We start from the raw sequence: 21,226 nt of genomic DNA on the forward strand, positions 1-21,226 counted from the left end.
CCAGACAGACGCAGGATATGCAGGGGTTGTCGGTGATACTGGGATAATGGAGCAACTCTCCTTCATTTTCGCAGCTGGGCTCGGTACCTGTGGAGAGTCCAAGAACAATCAATAAATTCTACATAAACCCACTATGATTGGAGCCATATTGACAGAGATGTGGCGTTGTGTAGTCTAAGCAAAGCGCGTCGAAATAACAGAGCCAAACCGTAAATTCAGGTTAAGCGAAGAAAACGGCTGGTACTGATAAAAAGAAGCCAGGAAAGTCAGGAGTCAGGAAAGGACTGAAATTAAGTGGACAACTACCGTTTCGATTATGTTATATTGTGTCATATTTTATTATTGTTGTTAATGTGTTAACACAATGTTGTACCATTGTTATAGCGTAAATCCGTTGCTTTTTACATACAGGTTGTGGATTTCCACGAAGCCTTCATCTCAGACGCAGACTAACCCAGGGACCACGGGGGCGACTGTAAAAATGTACAACCTTTCGCATGAAGCGTACCAAGGGGATGGCAAATTGCCAGGCTAGCATGTCATTAAACCAGTTCTGATCTAAATTAGCGAAACCAAACTCTCTCGCACTGAAATCCTTACTTTGAAAGTACCAACTAGACCTGAAACAAATAGCTATCGCTTCACACCTATTTTACACCTGCTGTGCCAAAGACAATTTCTTTCACCCTAATCGCTCCCCAGACTTTCCCTCCCTAACAGTGAGAAAGTTAACCGGCCAGGGAACATCTCCCAGGCTCAAAGCAGAAGACAATAGACAGATGATACTGCCGCATATTTCGAATACCTGGTAGGGACCCGTTCGGGAAAACTGATCCGAAGGGATTATGTGGTAATAGTGTTCAGCTGATACCGATATCAATGCTGCTATTAGTCTCTACCCCTGCAGAGATGGACCCTTCAACTAATGCCAGAGTTTGACTCTAGACAGGGTGACCTTAACAGTGGGACTTCACATACGCTTTCCAATACGCCTTTCGAAGATAAAACTCCGTGGATATTTCGGGTGCGTCTTCCCGCAAAGGCTACCAATCAGCGCGTAACTGTTGCAAATATTACAGCTGTGCGAGCGTCATTTGACCACAAACCTAGGAATGAAACACGACCTGTTAAAAAACAACAGGGTAACAGACACGGATGAGGCTTACTGAAGCGAAAATTATAGGCTATTGCTATATAGCCTACTTTGCACTTTTACGCACATACTGCACATAGCGGACGTGTCATTATACATTTGTGAAACCTATCGGCGGCACCTTTAAATAGAGAAACCTCCATATTTTGTGGGGAAAGTCCTTACCTATAATAAAAGGTGAAATTAACTGCGCTGTTTGTACCAACAAAAATACCAGAAAAAAGCTGTGTGAGGATGGTGTGGGAAGTTTCATAGCCAAGACTCCTGTGTCACAAGATAACTGCATCCTAAAATTGGTCCCGAGGAAGAGAAAAAAGAAAATAGAAAACGTATCCAAACTTCGAGGAAAAAATACATTAAAATCCAATTAGGAGATGGTGAATGTGTTGAAGGTTTAGTAGGAAAATCGTCTTCCTTTGAAACGCGCCTCCGGCAGTTGTTCAAACTCAGCCCATAACCTTCACAAAATGCTAAATGACATTGCTTGTCTCCAGGCATCCGACAGTCGACCGGACACATGAAAATTACAATGACAAAGTCGAGCGGACAGGCAGGCGACAGCCCTCATGACACAGCCAGGAGAGATTTTAATGTCCCCAAAACTGGAAGTGTGAAAAATAGCTCCTTAAAATTCATAGGCGCATCGTGGACTTCGCCGGGTGGATGCGCACAGATGTAAAATATGTACAAATCGCAGGTTGATAATAAATATGCAATTTGTCAAATGCCACCCAACAATTTGAGTAGTATATCTATCCACGCTGATAAAACAGTTCAGTCTTAAGTTTTGCCAAATGAAGCGATGTTTCGCAGCTGTCATGAGATGAATTGGGACTCAACGGACCTAAAAACTTGAGCTACAACTGCTCCCGCACTTCGCAGCGCACGAGTGGCAAATCAACTCGACTCTCAACTTCTGGCGTTCGCACTGAGATCCGAAGCGATGCCACAGCAATAGAAACGACACGGCTCCAGTTAAACATTCCCGCGGCTAAGGAACCTCCCTCCCAACACGGAGAGATCGGCCCCTCAATATTTAAATCCTTGTCTGGGGTTTAATAATCCCACTGTTTTGGCGCACGCATTGCCCGCAGATCCCTGTTGTTCGCTGCTTGTTGGGTAATGGAACAATCCCAACGAATCCTGAGAGACCCACCTACTGTTGGGGCATCTAGTTTTACCAAGCCCTCTATAGATAACATGTATTTCACATGTCTTTACAGGAAATCCGTGCGCTCGACCGCGGAGGACCAGACGAGGAAAACAGACGGATTTACCGAAGACAAGCTCAAAAGTCTGCACCATGCGTTATATCCAAGCCAGGGAAGATAAGGGCTGTTCGGAGCACTAGGAAATGTCAGAGCAGAGGACCCTTTGATCTCACCAATGTAAGCTAGGGCGTCACGTCAGTGTATCAAGAGTTGCGTGTAGGTAAAATTAACAAAAACGCCACAATTCCGTTCGGTATACATGACAAGTACAGAGACTCTAGATTTAACTCACTTTTCCCCGACAAACCCCATAAATTAAGGCGGGAGCACAACCTTTAAAACACGAAGAAAGTTATTCCATTACTTCTATTTATCGGGTTTAACGGGTTACGTGTTATTATTTTTTGTGACAGATTTATGTTTTACAACACTGGCTTACTTGAAATTGCAGCTCATGGTTAAGTTCAAATGGAAAGGCGAAACACACGTCTTCAAAGCACCAATTATGACCCAGCCCCTTTTTATGACACTGAGCTGTCAAAGAAACAATGTTTCCTTTGCTTTAATTGTACAACTTACAGTGTCATACATTGGAAACATGCCTCATGGTACTAAAGAAGCCTATTTTGGTGGCACCCTGGTAATAACGGCTTATTTAAAGACAGAAAAGTTCGGTAATATTAAGCACTAGATGGCGCCAAACAGCACCATTGTTTCTAGTATTAAAGTCCTCCTTGACCAAAGCAGCTTTTATTAGAGGTCGGGTCGAGTCCATGTTTGGGCATGCTTTCTCCTGGCTCACATTTTAATCCCACTGTCTGTTGTGATGTTTACAAAAGAGAAAGTTTGGGGATATATGTTTCCCTGTAATAAAGCATCTAAAGTGACATGAGAGTGCAGCAGATGTTAAGTGGCTTTCCTCCTAAGGGTGTGTGTCCCATATGTGGTGGTTAGGACAATATTTGAGCTCATCCTCCCGGATGTCAGAGGGATGTATGCAATCATCTGAGCGCCACTGAGACTTAGCATGGAGTCTGTGTGACAGTGATCTGAAGTCCAGGTGCTGAACGTGTTTGTGTGAGTGTGTGTGCGTGTGTGTGTGAATATACATTTCTCTGTCTGTGTCTGTCTCTGGCTGTGCATACATGTGTCTGTCTGTGTGTGTGTGCATTTGTGTGTGTGTGCGCTTGTCTGTGTGCATTTGCGTCAGCTGCTGAGGGTTATGATGGGAAGGCAGACCGAGGGACTCCTGACAAGGAACCGGACTCAGCTGTCGAGTCGCAACTGGGCCTCGTGACCCTGGGCCAGACCCTTGGGCCCGGACCTTGTAGCGTCCCGGGCAGCAGAGCGCATGTGAAAGCAGAATGCACACGACCTTTGACCTCGGCTGGGGTGAAAGGTCCAAAGCCCAGCGTGTTGGGCTCCAGCAGCGGTCCTCAGCTGTGCAAGAGAGGGGTCAGGATCACTCACATCTGCATGTGTCCATCTGCTTACACACAGATCACTTGTACCTGTAGGCTGAAACACACACACACACACTCACTCTCAAAGCGATAGTGTGTTTATGTTCAAACTAATGCACAGAGACAATACAGACCCCCCCACCCCCACACACAGTACACACATTATGTAAAGACAGGAAAGTCAGTCAGTTGTATGAAGGTAATTTATTTATTCTTTGTTTTGAAATCCAGTGGCACTGTAATACAGCTTTTTACACTGTGTAAAATGTCTATCCAATGAGTTTACACAGAATGTTGAGAAAAAAAAAAAAAACGTTTTCACATTCAGTCTCTGCTTGCTCTAGCTGACACTTTTGCCTGGTAGCTGGCCAGTCGTGACTGTGGACACTTTTGCCTGGTAGCTGGCCAGTCGTGACTGTGGACACTTTTGCCTGGTAGCTGGCCAGTCGTGACTGTGGACACTTTTGCCTGGTAGCTGGCCAGTCGTGACTGTGGACACTTTTGCCTGGTAGCTGGCCAGTCGTGACTGTGGACACTTTTGCCTGGTAGCTGGCCAGTCGTGACTGTGGACACTTTTGCCTGGTAGCTGGCCAGTCGTGACTGTGGACACTGAATTCATGAGCGTTTTTTCGTACCTCATAACCCCAAATGGCAATACACTGATTCAGCCCCTTGCAAGTGATACAGGCCAGACATCGAAAGTTGTCCCTCTGAATTTATCACGTGTATATGGCACAGTGCCACACAGTGCCCCTGATGGCGGCGGCGGTGGATCAAATATGGAGCGGGACTGCCAGCTGACAACAAGCTCTAGAAGTTTTATGGTCTTTACTCTAAACTGGCTCCTCCTGTACAGCACCAACAGACCAACAAAGACACAGAGCATTCCAACGAGTTCTAAAAGTGGCTATCAAAAAAAACTTCCGACATAAAAATGGGATATAATAACAAGGTAACGATCCTGAGATGGCATTTCTGTGGATATGACTGACATCGCATTTTTATTGTTTTTGGTCCCCCACCAGCACATTGTTTGAACGTTGCATCTGCGACAGAACGTTGCCAGAAGACAACAGGGCTGGTTTACTTCTGGAGTGACAGTTCATCATCAACAAACAATAGATAAACAGCACTGTCATTGCCATCACAAACACCCCAGCTGGAGTCAGCCTTTTTAAAAAAAAACAATAAACAAACAAAAAAACACAATAGCGTGAGGGAAAAAAATAGAGATGTGTGAGAGAGTTGGAGAACGATTGCAAGAAATAGTGTGAATACAGACAGGGATGGAAAACAGACAAAAAAAGAGAGAAAGAAGAACAAAAAACAATCAACAAGAAGACTGACAGTACTGAACAACAACAAAAAAGTACAACTCTAACAAAACAACAGCGCCCAAATCTCAACAGCAATGTCTATGGCGCCTCTCCTCTACCACAGCTTGTCTTAGGAGCAGATGCAGAACAGGTGTCTGATGGCGTGGCCATGCTGGCATCGCATCACATGGAGAACTCCCCCCCCCCAACCCCCACCCGCCCCCTCTCCTCCACGCACACACACACACACACACACAAACACGCATGCACACACGCGCGCACACACACACACACACACACACACACACACACACACACACACACACACACGCACACGCACACACACACACCTGATGAAGAAGGCTGCAGCTACGTCCACAGAGACTCTCCCATGACACACAGTCGGAGTCGGAGCACCACACACATGGCCTGGACGGGTGGAAACACACACAGCCGAGAGGGGAGACGTGCGGACCCGTCACTGGCCACTCCACCACCGCTTCCTCCGGCTGGCTGACCGGCTGCAAGGTCAACTGCCAGCGGATAGGCCGCGCACATCAAGCCCAGATTATGGGTGGCAGTTTCTAAATAAGGCTATACTACTCAATCTGTTTTCAGTGTGTGTGTGTTTGTGTGTGGTCAGTCCATATGGGCCTATGTGGTGGTGGTGTGTGTATGTGTGTGTGTGCGCGTGTATTTGAATATGTACACGAATGTATCTGCGAGTGTATGAGTGTGTGTGTGTAAGTGAATGTGTGTGTTTTCCTGTGGTCAGTCCATATGTGTCCATGTGGCTGTGTGTGTGTGTGTGTGTGTGTGTGTGTGTGTGTGTGTGCGCGTGTGTGTGTGCGTAGGTCCACATGCCTCCACGGCGTGATAGATGTGCGTGTGTGCCTTTGATTTTTTCCCCTGTGGTTTGTCGAGATGAGGATCTAATAGATGGATTGTGTCCTCTCTCCTCATTGCTGTGAGCCACTATTTCCATGCTGCTGCAGGCCCAGGCGAGGAGCAGCAGCAGAAGCATAAGGGGACAGAGCTCCTTCGGAGGCCTCCAGTCTCCACATGCCCACTGGGGTGGAAGTGGCCTGGCTGGGCTTAGGACAGAGTGGCCACTCGGGAGTTGGGGGAGCGGATGAATGGGTGGATGGATGGATCGACGGACGGACGGAGGGGTATTCTTAGCAGCGGAAGGGGGGGGGTGGGGTGGTGGTGGTGGTGGCATGATGGGACGTGGAGCCGTGCAAGGGGACGAAAGGGCGGGGAGGGACCGCGGGAGGGAGGGAGGGACGTCAGAGCGGGATTGGCGCACACGTGGTCGGCTGGGTTAGCGCAGCAGACGGGATTACGGACGAGAGCAGGCCTGTGGCTTTCCAGACGGCCGCTGGAACTAAAATAAACCCACCCCAGCCCGAGCAGAGAGAGCGACAGAGAGGGGAGGGAGGGAGAAGGAGAAAAAGAGAGGGAGAGAGAGAGCAGAGCAAGAGAGGGAGAAGGAGAGAGGGAGAGAGAAATAGAGAGGGAGAGCAGAGCGAGAGAGGGAGAGAGAGAGAGGGAGAGAGAGTGAGAGAGGGAGAAAGAGAGAGAGAGAGAGAGAGAGAGAGAGCAGAGCGAGAGGGAGAAAGAGAGAGAGAGCAGAGCGAGAGAGGGAGAAAGAGAGGGAGTAAAAGAGAGAGAGGAGAGCGAGAGAGGGAGTGAGAGAGAGAGAGAACAGAGCGAGAGAGAGAGAGAGAAAGAGAGAGGGAGATGCTGCTTGGCCCGGAGTGAAGGGGGAAGAGGTCTGATGCTGGGCTGTGCCAGGGCTCCAGATGATGTTTTGATTGGAGCCAATGTTTTGGTTTTAGAATGCGTGTTGCTCTCAGTTTGAGCGTGGTCCATAGCTGAGCTCTAAAGCTAACTGTGCTAACACAAACTAGACACACGTGCGCGCACACACACACGCACGCACACGCACGCACACACAAAATGGAGCTGCTTCACGGAAGTTAAGTGGGAGGGGCTCCAAGTAGTAATTCAAAGTTTGTGCATGTGCATATAAACATGACTGAGTATGTGTGTGTGTGTGTGTGTGTGTGTGTGTGTGTGTGTGTGTGAGAGAGAGAGAGAGCGTGCATCTGTGTTTGGAGTGCTAGTGTCTACTGCATGGCTCCATCAACCCTCTCCTGCCTCGGGCTCTTTCTTCTTCTCCTTCTTCACCGACGTCTTCCTCTTCACTTTCGTCGGCTCCTTCAGACCCTCCTTGCCTTCCTCCTTGGCTGCTGCCTCTTTCCCAGAATCCTTTGTAGACTCCTTCTTCTTTGACTCCTTCTTTGACTCTTTGATTGACTCCTTGGTGTCCTTCGAGGACTCTTTTGACGACTCTTTCGAAGACACCTTCTTGGGTTCCTTCTCCTTCCCAGGTTCCTTTGAGCTTTCCTTCTTACTCTCTTTCGAGGACTCTTTTTTCCCTTCTTTCGACGATTCTTTAGAAGAATCTGTCAAGAATGAGAGAGAAAAGCAATCTATTAGTTACCGTGCATGAAACCACAGAAACTGGTCAATTACACTGCACACACAATTAATCTAATTAAAATAAGAACACACAGCTATAATGTCAAGATTTTCAGTACATTTCATCTCAATTCAAGCTGCTTGGGAAATGAACCGAGAACAATGTTAACGACGTGGTCTGCTAACGGAGCTTCATGCTAGCTCAGGTAGCAGGTGAGGTGCCGTGAGCTTCAAACACACGAGCGGCCCTTAGATCTGTTTACCGTCCGTACCATTGACTTGACCTGTGAAGGACGACCTCTCGTCCCCCTCCTAGCCGCCAGTCTACCACTATCACGTTCAGTGGACTGGTAATAATTAGAGGGCAGTGATAACATTCACAAGGTGGCACGGGCACGGGCAGGCTCCCATGGGGCACATTCCACCCATAACTCGCACAGGTATGTCCACTCAGCAGACAAACATTTACACACAAGAGGCAGGAATTCCCGCGTGCAAAGACGTTCATGGGAATAAAACGCACCCTGTCAAACATTTACAGTTATCTCTAATGTTATTATCCAAAATAGCATGAAGTAGAATGATTGCAGGCGTGCCAGTGCGATTTCAAGTTGTGGTACCAGGGAATTCATCCCACAGCCTTGGCAATGCTTGTCCTTAGTTTAATCAGATGAATTACAGGATTACTAAATGTTAGTGTTTCTATATGACAAACTATGTTAAACATTCTCTCCCTCCTCTCCTGAACGCTCGGTCTGTATTCCAGCGCGTAGAGGCAGCATGCGTATAGGAGAGAGGAGGGGGCAGACACAGACAGAGAGGCAGACAGACAGACAGAGACAGACAGACAGAAAGAGAGAGAGAGAGATAGAGAGATAGAGAGAGAGAAAGAAAGGTTAGAGAGAGAGAAAAAGTTGCAGTTGCTCGTGGACATACCCCGTCTCTGTCTCTCCAAGGATCTTCTCTCCCTTTCTCTCTGTGTGTGTGTGTGTGTGTGTAACTGAAGACGTCTTCAGTAGTGCCTGTCTAATTAAACTCTGCTGTCTGCTGTGTCAGGGCCTCAGGGGAGAAGTGGCCAGTAAAGCTCCACAAAGCCCCTCTTCACACCCGGCCAGGACAGACGCAGAGCCCCCTACGCCTCTCCGCCCCCCCCCCCCCCCTCTCTCCTCCCCTCTTCTCCTTCTCTCCTCTCCTCTCCTCTCCTCTGCCCTCCTCTCCCCTCCCCTCTCCGCCTCCCCTCCTCTAGCTCTCCCTAGGTAGGGCTATTGTTTTCTCTGCTCCTTCATAACTGTGTACTCCTCTATCTGAATGGCGATAGCAGCCTACCTTAAAATAGTGTTGCTGGTAATCTAATCAGCTAGGATTGGCTGAAGCATGAAATAAATGGAACTCATTTTATCAGTAGCTGTACGATATTCCCAGGGAGCAAACATATCAAGGGAAATGTTCAAAGCACTGTAAGCTGCTGTGCTTAACTAAATAAGTAGCATAGCATAGCAGTTTCTCATGACTTTGCACTATGCACAGACCTAAACGTAGCTGTGTCTCCAGAGGTATTTTTACCCTAAAACACCCCTCCCCCTCCTCTTCTCTCTTCCCTCACTCATTCTCTTTATCTCTCCTTTGACCCACTGGGGCAAAACAACCTCTGGGTCGTGACACCTTCGGTGAGCCTGCGTGACTGTGGACATGTCTGCAGAGTGGGGAGGCAGGGCAGGGGATGGACAGAGGGGAGAGTGAGAGTGACAGGGGGCAGAGGCAGAGGGGGTTGGTCAGGCATGCCAGCGCTCAGTGCAGCTCCAGGGGGTTATCAGCCAGAGGGCTTTAGGGCCTGCGTGTGGGTCAGCACTACCAGAGCCACTGGACTGGCCATCCGTCAGCCAGTCAAAGAGTCACGGCTTTTGGGATGCGCTAGTGCCTTCGAGTGGGACTGTACTGGACTTGCGGAATTAGAATAGCATGAGTTGGTGATGGAGTGAATAGGCATGTGCATTAGTGTGCATTAAGCGCAGCTAGTCACCACCAGAGTGTGGACTTGTGGGATGGGCTGTGTATCTGAGTGTGCACATTTCTAGAGTGATTATTCATGTGTCTGGTACACTTCTATGTGTACCTAGCTAATTCCTAGGTAATTCCTGGGTAATTCCTAGCTAAGGTCTCCTCTGCACTGTAGCTTAAATGTTATTCTATCGCGTTAGCTGTAGCTCTGTAGCTTAAATGTTCTATTGCTGTAAGTCACTTTGGATAAAAGCGTCTGTCAAATAAATAAATGTAAGTGTGAATGTTTTGAGAGTGTATTTGAGTGTGTTTGAGTGTATGCCAGTGTGTGTGAGGATATGACAGCCAGAAGAGAATGAGTGTGGGTATTGTGTGAATGAGTGAGAGTGTGTGTGTGACAGATAGAGGAAGAGAATGATAGCGGGTGAGTGTATTAGAAGTGTGTGTGCGCGTGTGTGTGTGTGTCTGTGTGTGTGTGTGTGTATGAGATCCCCTGCCTGCGACACTCAGACGGCTCCTGCTGTCTGTGCCGGCTGACGCGGAGTGACAACGGCACCTGCAGCATGACAAAAGAAGCTGCCCAGCCCACCCGTCCTTTCTCTCCCACTTCCCCCTCTCCCCCCGACCCCCCTCCCCTCTTCAGTACTCTGGCTGGCTGATGGTCTGGCTGATAAGGCGACAACCCTAAGGACCCTGCTGTCCCAGCCTGCACCACAGGGGCTTATCTGTGTGAGGCTGGCCTGAGCCTGAGCCGACTGACTGACTGACTGACTGTCTGACTGACTGCACCGCAGGATCTCTGGAGTGGTCAGCATCAGCAGCCTGAAACTGCGTACACACAGTCGGCAATTCGCTTGTCGCTTGTTGCCTTAAAAAAACAAAAGGGCTGAGACTATTTTGACGTTTCGCGTTGCCAAAGGTTATTTCGCCTGTAATCGCTGAATCACATTTGCTTGTTTCCCATGGTCTCTCATCGCTAGTCTTGCGGTCTGATGGGGAACTGATGCTGGGGCTCTTAGTCACCGCAGTGCTGGGGAACTAGAGGACTGTAGGCCACAGGGGCTGGGTTATAAGGGCCTTTTTTGGGGAAATGTCCCCTGGGTGACAAAAAGGGCTCTTGGGCAGCTCAGCCTTTGGGTGTGGAAGGGAACATCACTTCCATTAAGTTAGAAGGGGAGTTTGTCCGTGCCACTGTCGTCTCAGTGATTGCTCTAGGGTGTTTAGGATTTAGGGCTTTGGTGTTCATGGTGCTTTAGACAAGAATAAAACAAAACTGCAAGTCGCTGTGTTCCGTCACTTTTATGCAACATGTTCACACAGATTTGGTTCCCAGTGCTTAGTATTCCCACCATGTTACTCTGGTCAACCAGAGGGGTGGGAGCGGGATCGTGCCAGAGTGCTGTTTCACTCCAATCACGGCATCACACCCGCGCCAGACGGATGGACGTCAGTGTTTGCGTTCTGTTACGCTGCTGGGTAAACGCTAAAAAACATCCCCTCCGTCCAGACAACCATCAAAAAAAAAAAAAAAGCACAATCAACGAAAGAGAGCAAAAAAAAACTTGTGAAAAAAAGCCACACGACAAGAAGCAGACAGTAAAGAGAAAAAATAGAGAGAGAAAGAGAGAGAGAGAGAGAGAACTTTCAAACTTGAGGGGAAAAGTACCAGTAAAGTTCCAGATCTTAAAATTAAAAAAAGAGCAAAGAAAGCAGAAGTAACTTATTGTGCTGTGCGGTGTGGCGCGACGCGACGGTGTACAGTGGCGTGTTTCCATTTCTGACGCGCGGCCGGGGGACAGGAGGGGGGAACGGGGGCCAAGCGCCGCGCCGCGCCACTGCGCTCTTCACTCTGCGTCTCTCTGATCTTTTTACAATCACACATTTAAGAGCGGCACCGAGGCGACACGCATGAAGTGCACGCTAACGCAAAAACCCTCTGTCTTTCTTTCAAACACACACACAAACACTCACACACACACATCCTCCCGTCTTTGCACACGCACCCGCACGCACGCACACACACACACACACACACACACACACACACACACACACACACACAGACACACACAGACACAGACAAACAGTGGTGGAGGAGTTGGCAGCGTTGCTTATGTTGTATGCCAGTTTGTGGGGGTTGTGTTTGTTTGCGCTTGACTACTACCGTTTCTATGTGTGTGTTTGTGTGAGTGTGTGTGCCTATGTGTGCTAACTGGAAACGGACATGGTACTATGCAGAGGTCACCCTGGTTAATCCTGTGCTGTCAGGTAGCGTCAGAGGTGATCCTGGCTATACTGGATCTTTGCTGTGTGAGTGTGTGTACGCCTGTGTGTGTGTGTACGCCTGTGCGTGTGTGCGTGCGTGTGTATTTGGACCTGCAGTGCCACCCAGACTAAGCACAAAGAAACACATACTGTCTACCATGTAGAGCATGTGTGAAAGCAGTCTAATTATAGCCTGGACTGGTTATCCGTATTACTTTAAAAGCTCCCATAAACAATTCGCTTTGCCGCGCTCCTCTGAAGATTGAAATGAGAGGCGTCTCGACTATACTCAGCAGTGCTGTGGGGTGTCACTACTCCCTCTCTGGGGTGGGGTGGCCTATGGCTGAGGCTGAGGGGAGACAGCGGTGTCACTACTCTCTCTCTCTCCTGTGTGTGTGTGTGTGTGTGTGTGTGTGTGTGTGTGTGTGTGTGTGTGTGTGTGTGTGTGTGTGTGTGTGTGTGTGTGTGTGTGTGTGTGTGTGTGTGTGTGTGAGTGTGTGTGTGTGTGTGTGTGTGTGTGCTGTGGGGTGGGCTATGGCTGAGGGGAGACAGCGGTGTCACTACTCTCTCTCTCTCTCTCTCTCCTGTGTGTGTGTGTGTGTGTGTGTGTGTGTGTGTGTGTGTGTGTGTGTGTGTGTGTGCTGTGGGGTGGGCTATGGCTGAGGGGTAACAGTGGTGTCACTACTCTCTCTCTCTCTCGGCTCTTCACAGATGCTTACTTGAGCAGCCATCAACAAATAAAAGCCACCCAAACAATGAAGCGCCAGCGCGCAGACTAAACAGCTCCTTTGCCGCGGGTGATATTTTGTCACTGTGGTGGAAAAACCATCAAACACCACGGAGCCACCGAGAGGGGAGACATTATCACCCCCTCCCTGTCACCACGCATGTCCCCGGGTCCCAATAATGCTGAGTTCCCACAGTGTGTGTGTGTTTGTGTGTGTTTGTGTCTCTCTTTGTGGTGTGTTGATTTACGATGGTAAGCTAAAGACAAGGCTATCGCGGCCACCGCTACAACAGCAGAGCGAGTTAGAAAAGAAAAACAGAATAAGAGGATCATAGCTGCAAACAAAGTGATAACATTCAGCACGGACAATGTCCCTATCGGCAGGTTTTCAAAAGCGAGATCTTCCGCTTGGCTTGGCGTCTTAAGGGGAGGGCTGTGAGCCCAGCCGGAGCTGCAGATAGCCTCAGTCAAAACACATGCGGGTGCACACAAACCACCAGCATTGCCCTCCAGTGTTCCCGCAGCTCACAGCTCCATGCAGGAGGCTGTGGCAGGCAGGCAGGCTTTACCCACACGCTCCCCTGCAGCTACAGCCACAGTGACAGCAACGGTCCCCGTGGCCTGCTCCGTCTGGAGCCAGTGAAGGTGGAGGACCAAAAGAAAGAGAAGTGAAGAAGGGAGGAGAGGAGAAAGACTGATGTGGGTGTAACGGAGGCCGAACTGAGCTAGCATGCTAGTTGCGCGTGTAAATCCTCACACTCCTAACCTTAAGAACGCTTCTAACTGCTGAGTTGGGAGCCTGGGCTTTTAGCTCGGTGGTTAGAGCGTTCCGACTCCCATGCCGGTGTGTGTTGAGGTGGCGGGTTCGAGGGCCGTAAGCGGCGGACGAATTACGACCTCGGTTACGTGGGCAATGAAGACAAGAGGAGAGAAGAAAGACTGAGGTGGGCAATGAAGAAAAGAGGAAGAGGAAAAAAGACAGTATGGAAGGGAGGAGAGGAGAAACACTGAGTTTGGTAAATGGAGTGATGATCCACAAGGGATGAGGAGAGAGGACAGGACATGTGAAGTGAACATCTCAAAAGCACTCAAGGGATGAGGAGAGAGGACAGGACATGTGAAGTGAACATCTCAAAAGCACTCAAGGGATGAGGAGAGAGGACAGGACATGTGAAGTGAACATCTCAAAAGCACTCAAGGGATGAGGAGAGAGGACAGGACATGTGAAGTGAACATCTCAAAAGCACTCAAGGGATGAGGAGAGGACAGGACATGTGAAGTGAACATCTCAAAAGCACTCAAGGGATGAGGAGAGGACAGGACATGTGAAGTGAACATCTCAAAAGCACTCAAGGGATGAGGAGAGAGGACAGGACATGTGAAGTGAACATCTCAAAAGCACTCAAGGGATGAGGGGAGGACAGGACATGTGAAGTGAACACCTTAAAAGCTCACAGGAGATGAAAGATGGAGAGAGGCCTTGTGACACCAAGAGATCTGAAGACTACTGAAGACGAGAAATTACGAGAAGACGAGAAATGTCTCAATAATAATGAAAACGATCTGATTTAAGATCAGGTATTTATGATATTCTACTAGAGGACCAGGCCACTTTATCACAGCTGTCTGAATTCACTGTACACCACAACATAGGCACTGTCCACACTGACGGTCAGATCCTGGGCTCGATTAAGGCCTCTGGAGGCTTGGCTCGGTGACAACTGCTGTCTCAGCAGGAGCAGGTTGCGTGACGGTCCCTCTGCTATCCCCCGGACTCTGCCAGTGGCGGCGGTGGTGTCGTGGCGTAGGTGTCGGCGGCGAACCCCCCCCCTGCAGCCCCTCAGCTGGACGGGTCAGGGTGAGGGGGTCGTGTAAACACGGCTGTGTAAACAGGCCCTAATCCCAGCAAGACACGGAGTCTAAGCCAGTAAAGCTTCCAGTAAACCAGAGCTAGATCAAGCAAATTACAGTTCGAGAGAGAGAGAGAGAGAGAGAGAGAGAGAGAGAGAGAGAGAGAGAGAGAGAGAGAGAGAGAGAGGAGGAAAAGGAGAGAGGGGTTTGTGGCAACAACCACATCCCCTAACCACCCACCTACCCCCAACTGCTGAAAGTGACAGGCCAAGGAGAAAGTCTCTAAAGAGGTGGCCCACAGGATCTCAGACTGGTGTGTGTGTGTGTGTGTGTGTGTGTGTGTGTGTGTGTGTGTGTGTGTGGGTAAAATAAGTATGTGGGTGTGTATACATATGAGTGTGTATGTGTGTGCGTGCCTGTGTAATTTATGTGCATGTGTGATGTGCATTAAGAGTTCTGACCGCTGTTCTGGGCAGGGCTGAGGGCCATGTTGATCCAGCAGTGGATCATTCTGTGGGGGTGAGTGTGTGTGTGTGTGTGTGTGTGTGTGTGTGTGTGTGTGTGTGTGTGGTGGGGGGTGTTGAGAGGCAGAGTAAACGGACACAAGAGCCGTGTTTCAATTTCCCCCTGTACTCCAGAGCTGCTCCTCACACAGGGGGCGGTGGGAGGGGGCGACAGCGGACAGACGGGGGGGTGGGGGGGGGGCGACAGTGGACAGACGGGGGTGGGGTGGGGGGTTCTTATGTCAGATGCCCAAAGATAACTCCACACACTCCTGCCTTTGTCTACTCTTAGGCAGCCCACCACCACCACCACCATCACTCCCTCACTCCTCTCTCTCTCTCTCTCTCTCTCTCTCACACACACTCTCTCTCTCTCCCTCTTTCTCGCTCCCTCTCTCTCACACACACACACACTCCCCACCCACCATCATTTTCACGAGACTAAACAGAGGCTATTCATCTTGAGTCGGTGCTTCCATGTTTGGGGATGGTGCACGCTGGGAGGAGGTGGAGACGGCGTGTGTGTGTGTGTGTGTGTGTGTGTGTGTGTGTGTGTGTAGGAGGAATTTTAACGGAGGGAGGCCATATAACTGTCCTCTCCCTCCAGCTAGCCTTGGTCTCGGGCCCAGCCTGAGCCAAGAGAGCAGGGGCACTGGGGGACGTCCAGAGCCAGAAGCATAGCCACAGAGCCAGAAGCATAGCCACATAGCCAGAAGCATAGCCACAGAGGGGGCCCAGTCCACCTCAGCCCAGCCCAGCGCACAGGACTGGTCCTGGAACAGTCCAGAGTTACGTAGGTCTCAGAGTGCCCATAGTCAGCCCAGAAAACAGTGAAGAAAACATGCCCCACACACACACACACGTGCGCACATGCACACACGCACGCACGCACGCACACACACCTTTGGCTGGACGTTAAGAAACAGAGTGAGAAAGGAGAGAGAGAAAGAGAAAATGGAGCAGTGTTTTCAGATGAGAAACACACTGTTCAGAAATAATGAATGTGTCCTGGCTCGTCCAAAGTTCCCTCACAAAGGTCAAGCGAGGAAATAAAGCGTTTTGGAGAGTTATATGGGGCTGGGGCGGCTCGACTCTGGAGGCCTGAGCAGGTGAATGGGGTGGGGAAGGAAATTGACTTTTTGGATGAAATGGGTTTTGGACAGAACATTCAGACCATAGAATTATACAATAAGTGAATAATATCCTCTATACAAGCCATTGTAACGAGACTGTGGAGGAACGTCTGCCAAGCAACAGCGTGGAGAGGCGGCCATGTTTTAACCACCAGACTCCTGCTGTCTTAACTTACTCTGCCGTCTTTGATCCAAATATCATTGGCGTATAACTTTAAGGATCCATTTGAGAATGGGTTCTTTGTTGAGGTCTGAAAGTCCACTGACAGCAACGGGCCAGTACAAGACCATTTCATTTAGAGACGGTGGTTAAACCTTCTGGAAGAGTGAGTATGTCAGTGCCGACCCTGGTGAGACTATGTTCATGGTGACTGTTTGAAATCTTAAGTGCAAGCAAATGCTACACAAACATTTTTATTCATGTTGTCTGACAGGAAGCTAATTCATGTCTAACTTGGAGGAAGATTATTGGAAAGATAGGGACACTAACCACCAAGTCCATCACAAAGTAAACAGTATGTGTGTACTGTGTGCACATGTGTTGTGTGTGTGTGTATGTGTGTGTGTGTGTGTGTGTGTGTGTGTGTACACACTGTGCCCACAGGAGATCGGGATCTGAGGCAGAGTTCCACTGTGTTTTGGTTTGTTCAACACTATTCCTGTGCTTGGCATGCCCTGGTAGGAAGAGGACTCAGGCTGGCCCTGCTCTGAGTGCATAGTCCAGTGACAGCTCAGCCAGGGTCTAATTGCTGTGAGGCTGCCTCACATACCATCTCTGCTCTGAGCCATCTTAAGACATCAACAGTGTACTCTCTCTCTCTCTCTCTCTCTCTCTCTCACACACACACACACACACACACACACACACACACACACACACACACACACACACACACACACACACACACAAAATGCAGACAACCCAAGACACAAACATGGGCAGTTATTTTCCTCCCTTGTCCCACATTGATGATGTTGAGCATTCCTGCAGTCCTCAGTGGTTGGCCTGAGAGTACCATGCACAACTTTGACCCCCCAATGAGTGGCAGCAACACCACATGAAGCGCACACCCCTCAGAACACCCCCACAGAATGGAAAGATAGAGTAAGGAGAGAGATGGGAGGGAGAGTGGAAGAGAGGCAGAGAGAGATGGGAGGAAGAGTGGGAGAGAGAGATGGGAGGAAGAGTGGGAGAGAGGGAGAGAAAGTGAGAAAGACCGTGGCAGGGAAGAGAAAGAGGGAGTGTGGAAGGAGAGAGAGAGGGACAGAAGGAGGGTAAGAGGGACTTTGGCAGGGATATGAGAGAGAGAGAGGGAGAGAGAGAGAGGGAGAGAGAGAGGGAGAGAGAAGGAGGAAAAAAGCAATGCCCGGTTGGTTGGGCGGGTGGTTCTGGGGAGCTCTTGGCCCCAGTGGGTGTGGTATGGGTGGGATCATTCCCGCGGTCAGCAGGGATATTTTTTCTCTTCTTGTCTACGCCCTGGTACAAACTGTCTCCCCTACAGGCTGTTCTACACACACACACACACACACACATATACACAGACACACACACACATATACACACACACATATACTCACACACAGACACACACACACAGACACATGCACAGACGTGCACGCACGCACGCACGCACAAACACACACACACACACACACACACACACACACACACACACACACACACACACACACACTCAGTGGTACTGTCTCTCTTTCAGCCACTGTCTCCCTCTCACACTCTGCCTGCTCAGTCTGTTCTCTGCCCACATACAGCTCCACCACATCAGAGAGAGGCAATTAGAGTGGTAGGTCTGGTACACACGTACACACACACACACACAGTCAAGGATTAAAGTCAAGAGAGCACAAGCACAAATACATACAGACTCACTCAGTCAAGGATTAAACTCAAGAGCGCGCACACACACACACACGCAAACAGCCTCTATAAACTACACATATAGCGGAGCGGCGGCCTCGCAAAAACAGTGCACACACACTTCACAGGCAAACAGAAGCACGTAAAAACAAAACAAAAACAAACACAGAAGCACTTGCACGCGGGCTCTGGTGTTGCGTTTGCCGAGTTTCCCCGGCTCTACCTCACCCCACCCCCACCCCACTCCAGCAAAGCCGCAGGGCCCCTTTGTTGCGGCGTGCCGGGGCCCGTCGCTTTCAAGCACCGCTGTCGGCTCGACCCAATCGGAGGATTGTTTTTGAACGCGGCCACGGTTTGCCGCAGGCTGCGTCGGCCTGGCAACGGGGGGACCTTGGCGACCGCTGACTGACCAGTTTCACAGAAATCAGCCCGCTGACACGGAGACCGAAATATGCATGTTTTGGGTAGGAAAGGGGGCAAAAAACATATGATTTTGGGGCTTATATTTGTGTTTGTGTGAGTGTGTATTTTAGTTTCCCCCACAGCTCAGAGTGGCCGTGGTGGCTGCCTTTTTAGAAGAAACCCTCAGTCGCAACACTGCTTCCACGCCCCTTAACAGCAGAGAAAGAGAATGAGGCAGAGGATATCCACTTAACTGAATTGACATGTCCATATACAGGCCTTAATCATAAGCAAATGACTGTCCAGCTCCCGTACAGTGAAGGATGCTATACTCATAAACTTCTGGGGTCTCGTGCGTTTTCAAAATTCTCCGCATAACATTCCCGGAATGACTGTAGAAAATTAAAAGGCCGCAGTTTGATGGGGACACAAACAAAGTAATCAATCACATCCAATGGGGTGTAAAAGAGAGTGGTTACTGGCACGGTGGAGGAGGGACGTCCACGTTATCGTCTCTCGGCTTCACTTCTCCGACAGCGGGCTATGTGCAGCCCAGAGCAGGGTGCCAAGAGCAGTTACCAGAAGAGAGCTGTCCTCTACTCATCTGCACACACACACACACACCTTAAAACAACTACCCTTAACTTAACACACAATTACTTACTGTGTTTATCACACTAGCACTGAAACACTACTCAAAATTCAATTCAATATTCAGTTCAATGTTCAACTGTTCAAACATACGGATACAGGGACACAGTGTTAGTGATGATGGTGTCCAGCGGTTGTACTTAATGCTTTTGCAACAGCAACATGTGTGTGTATGCAAGTAAAACAAATTTGAACTTGATAACCTGATATTCCATTTTAGCTTGTCCATGTCTAGTTGAACCACCCCCCCCCTGCTCACCACTGTTCATTCACCACTAGCTATTCCCCCAATGCCTTCCCTGAGCCAGGAGTCTCCGTGGTCCAAACAAACACACACACACACACACCTGATAGCCAGTGTATGTGCCATGTGTGTGTGTGGAGCGTAGCACCTGGCATGCGCTCAGCCACCACACTGGCCTGTGTCCAGCCCAGAGATACAGAAGAGCCGTGGTCCAATCCAGGCAGAGGGTCGTCCAAAGCCAACCGCCATCCATCAATCTCCTCTTCTCACCTCTCCTCTCTGGGCTCCCTGGGGCTGGACAGTGCAGGGCTTGTGTGAGTGGCACCTGCTCCATTCACATGCCAAGTAAGAGTGACTGTTGCACTGTGTTTCACTTTAGTACAACACCACCACTGCCACCCCCCCAAAAAAATGCCCCTATACCCAAATGTGCGGCAAAGACCCCAAGCAGAGCTCGATAAAACAGTCGCCCAGTGTGTTCCAGAGCCTCCCTCTTTCTTTCCTCCTCACATTTTCTTTGTCTGTCATTCTGTCTCCATCTCCATCTCTCTCTCTCTGTTCCCCCCTCTGCACGCTCAGCCAATTCTGTGGCCACAGACACACAGCCCGGAGAGTGTGAGGGGGGGAAAGTAGCATCAGTCATCGGCAGCTCATAAAAAAAACAACAAGATATCATCGCTGACCAAACACCCAGCTCCACTTAAAATACAGACGGAGGAGGGAGAGAGGGAGAGGGAGGAAGGGAGAGGGGGAGGGAGAGATGGAGGAAGGGAGAGGGGGAGGGAGGTGGAGAAAAAGAGAGAAAAGGACCATTTTTTGGCGAGACACTGATTTCTGTTTTTGGTTTCTTCTGATTGCTATGGCTGTCCAGCGGTTGGGCTCTGCCAAGGATACTTTTAAAAGCCACACTGCACTCAGAGTAGGGAGAGCCGAGATGAAGTCGGGCTGAGTGTGTGTGTGTGTGTGTGTGTGTGTGTGTGTGTGTGTGTGTGAGTGTGAGTGTGTGTGTGGGGTGGACGTTGGGAAGTATTTCAATCAGAGACACTCCTTCTGAAAACAAAAGGGACTTTATGCTGCCGATCCCCAGAGCCCCCCACCCCCACCCCACAGACGACCAATCGCAAATGTGTTTGATGTCTTAATGGCAGACCCATTAGGGAGGGAAAAAGGGGGGGGGGGGAAGCGGGAGAAAATGACTTCTTTTCCTGATGGGTTTGTGTAGGGGCGTTAAAAAGGGGCCCCTTATTGGAGGCCTTGTGCTGTCAGGGTGGCTGGCCAGCTTTGTGGGTGTGAAAAGTGCTTCGCTTGTGCACAGTGTTCTCCAGCGAACAGGCCAAGGGCAAGGGTTTTCAGAGTGTTTGAATGGTTTGTGGTGTATGTTTGGTGTGCCTGTGTGTGTGTGTGTGTGTGTAAATGGGTGTGTGTTGTGAGAGTTATCAGTTCTGAGCTGAGGGTGTGATTGTGGAACAGATGAGGGCTGGGGTCATCAGCCTTTCAGACTAGAACAACTGTCCTCTCCACATGTCCTGTTATGTGCACTGTGTGTGTGTGTGTCTGCACAAGTCTTTGACAAAGAGCGTATCAGTGTCTCTGATTATGTGTGTGTGTGTGTGTGTGACTGGGGGTGTGTGTGTAATCATGTGTGTGATCTGCATGTGTGAATACATGTGTATCTCTCTTGTTTCCACTGCAGCAGTGTGTGTGTGTGTGTGTCGGGGTCTGTCTGGCGGAGTGTCTGAGTGGCCTGGCTGGTCTGGGTGAGTTTATCAGGGCCAGCTGATAGATGAGCTAATGGACCTGTCCCTGTCCACCTGTCAGCACCCAGGGGCCGAGGAGGATGCAGCCCAACTCCTCACTGACAGAGCTGACCTCTCCACACACACACACACACACACACACACACACACACACACACACACGTACATGCGTATGCACGTACGTAC

At 49.7% G+C, this 21,226-nt stretch overlaps 2 protein-coding genes across 2 annotated transcripts in view; both read right to left on the reverse strand.

The window, feature by feature from the left end:
- bmper (BMP binding endothelial regulator) overlaps window positions 1-2,373 on the reverse strand; it is a 23,821-nt gene extending 21,448 nt beyond the window's left edge. The window contains exons 1-2 of the mRNA XM_076279433.1: window positions 1,319-2,373; window positions 2-87 (exon numbers count right to left, since the gene is read on the reverse strand). Coding sequence (XP_076135548.1) covers window positions 2-87; window positions 1,319-1,439 — 207 coding nt within the window. The 5' untranslated portion in view covers window positions 1,440-2,373. The remainder of the gene's footprint in view (window position 1; window positions 88-1,318) is intronic.
- A 3,982-nt stretch (window positions 2,374-6,355) lies between these two features.
- The window catches only part of bbs9 (Bardet-Biedl syndrome 9), a 144,868-nt gene continuing 129,997 nt past the window's right edge, over window positions 6,356-21,226 (reverse strand). The window contains exon 23 of the mRNA XM_076280227.1: window positions 6,356-7,614. Within this exon, the coding sequence (XP_076136342.1) occupies window positions 7,292-7,614 (323 nt within the window). The 3' untranslated portion in view covers window positions 6,356-7,291. The remainder of the gene's footprint in view (window positions 7,615-21,226) is intronic.

Source organism: Alosa pseudoharengus, unplaced genomic scaffold (assembly GCF_046254945.1).
Source record: "Alosa pseudoharengus isolate Yale_2024_CS ecotype anadromous, Long Island Sound unplaced genomic scaffold, YU_APseudo_1.1 YU_APseudo_1.1_scf_12, whole genome shotgun sequence".
Classification (NCBI taxonomy): domain Eukaryota; kingdom Metazoa; phylum Chordata; class Actinopteri; order Clupeiformes; family Clupeidae; genus Alosa; species Alosa pseudoharengus.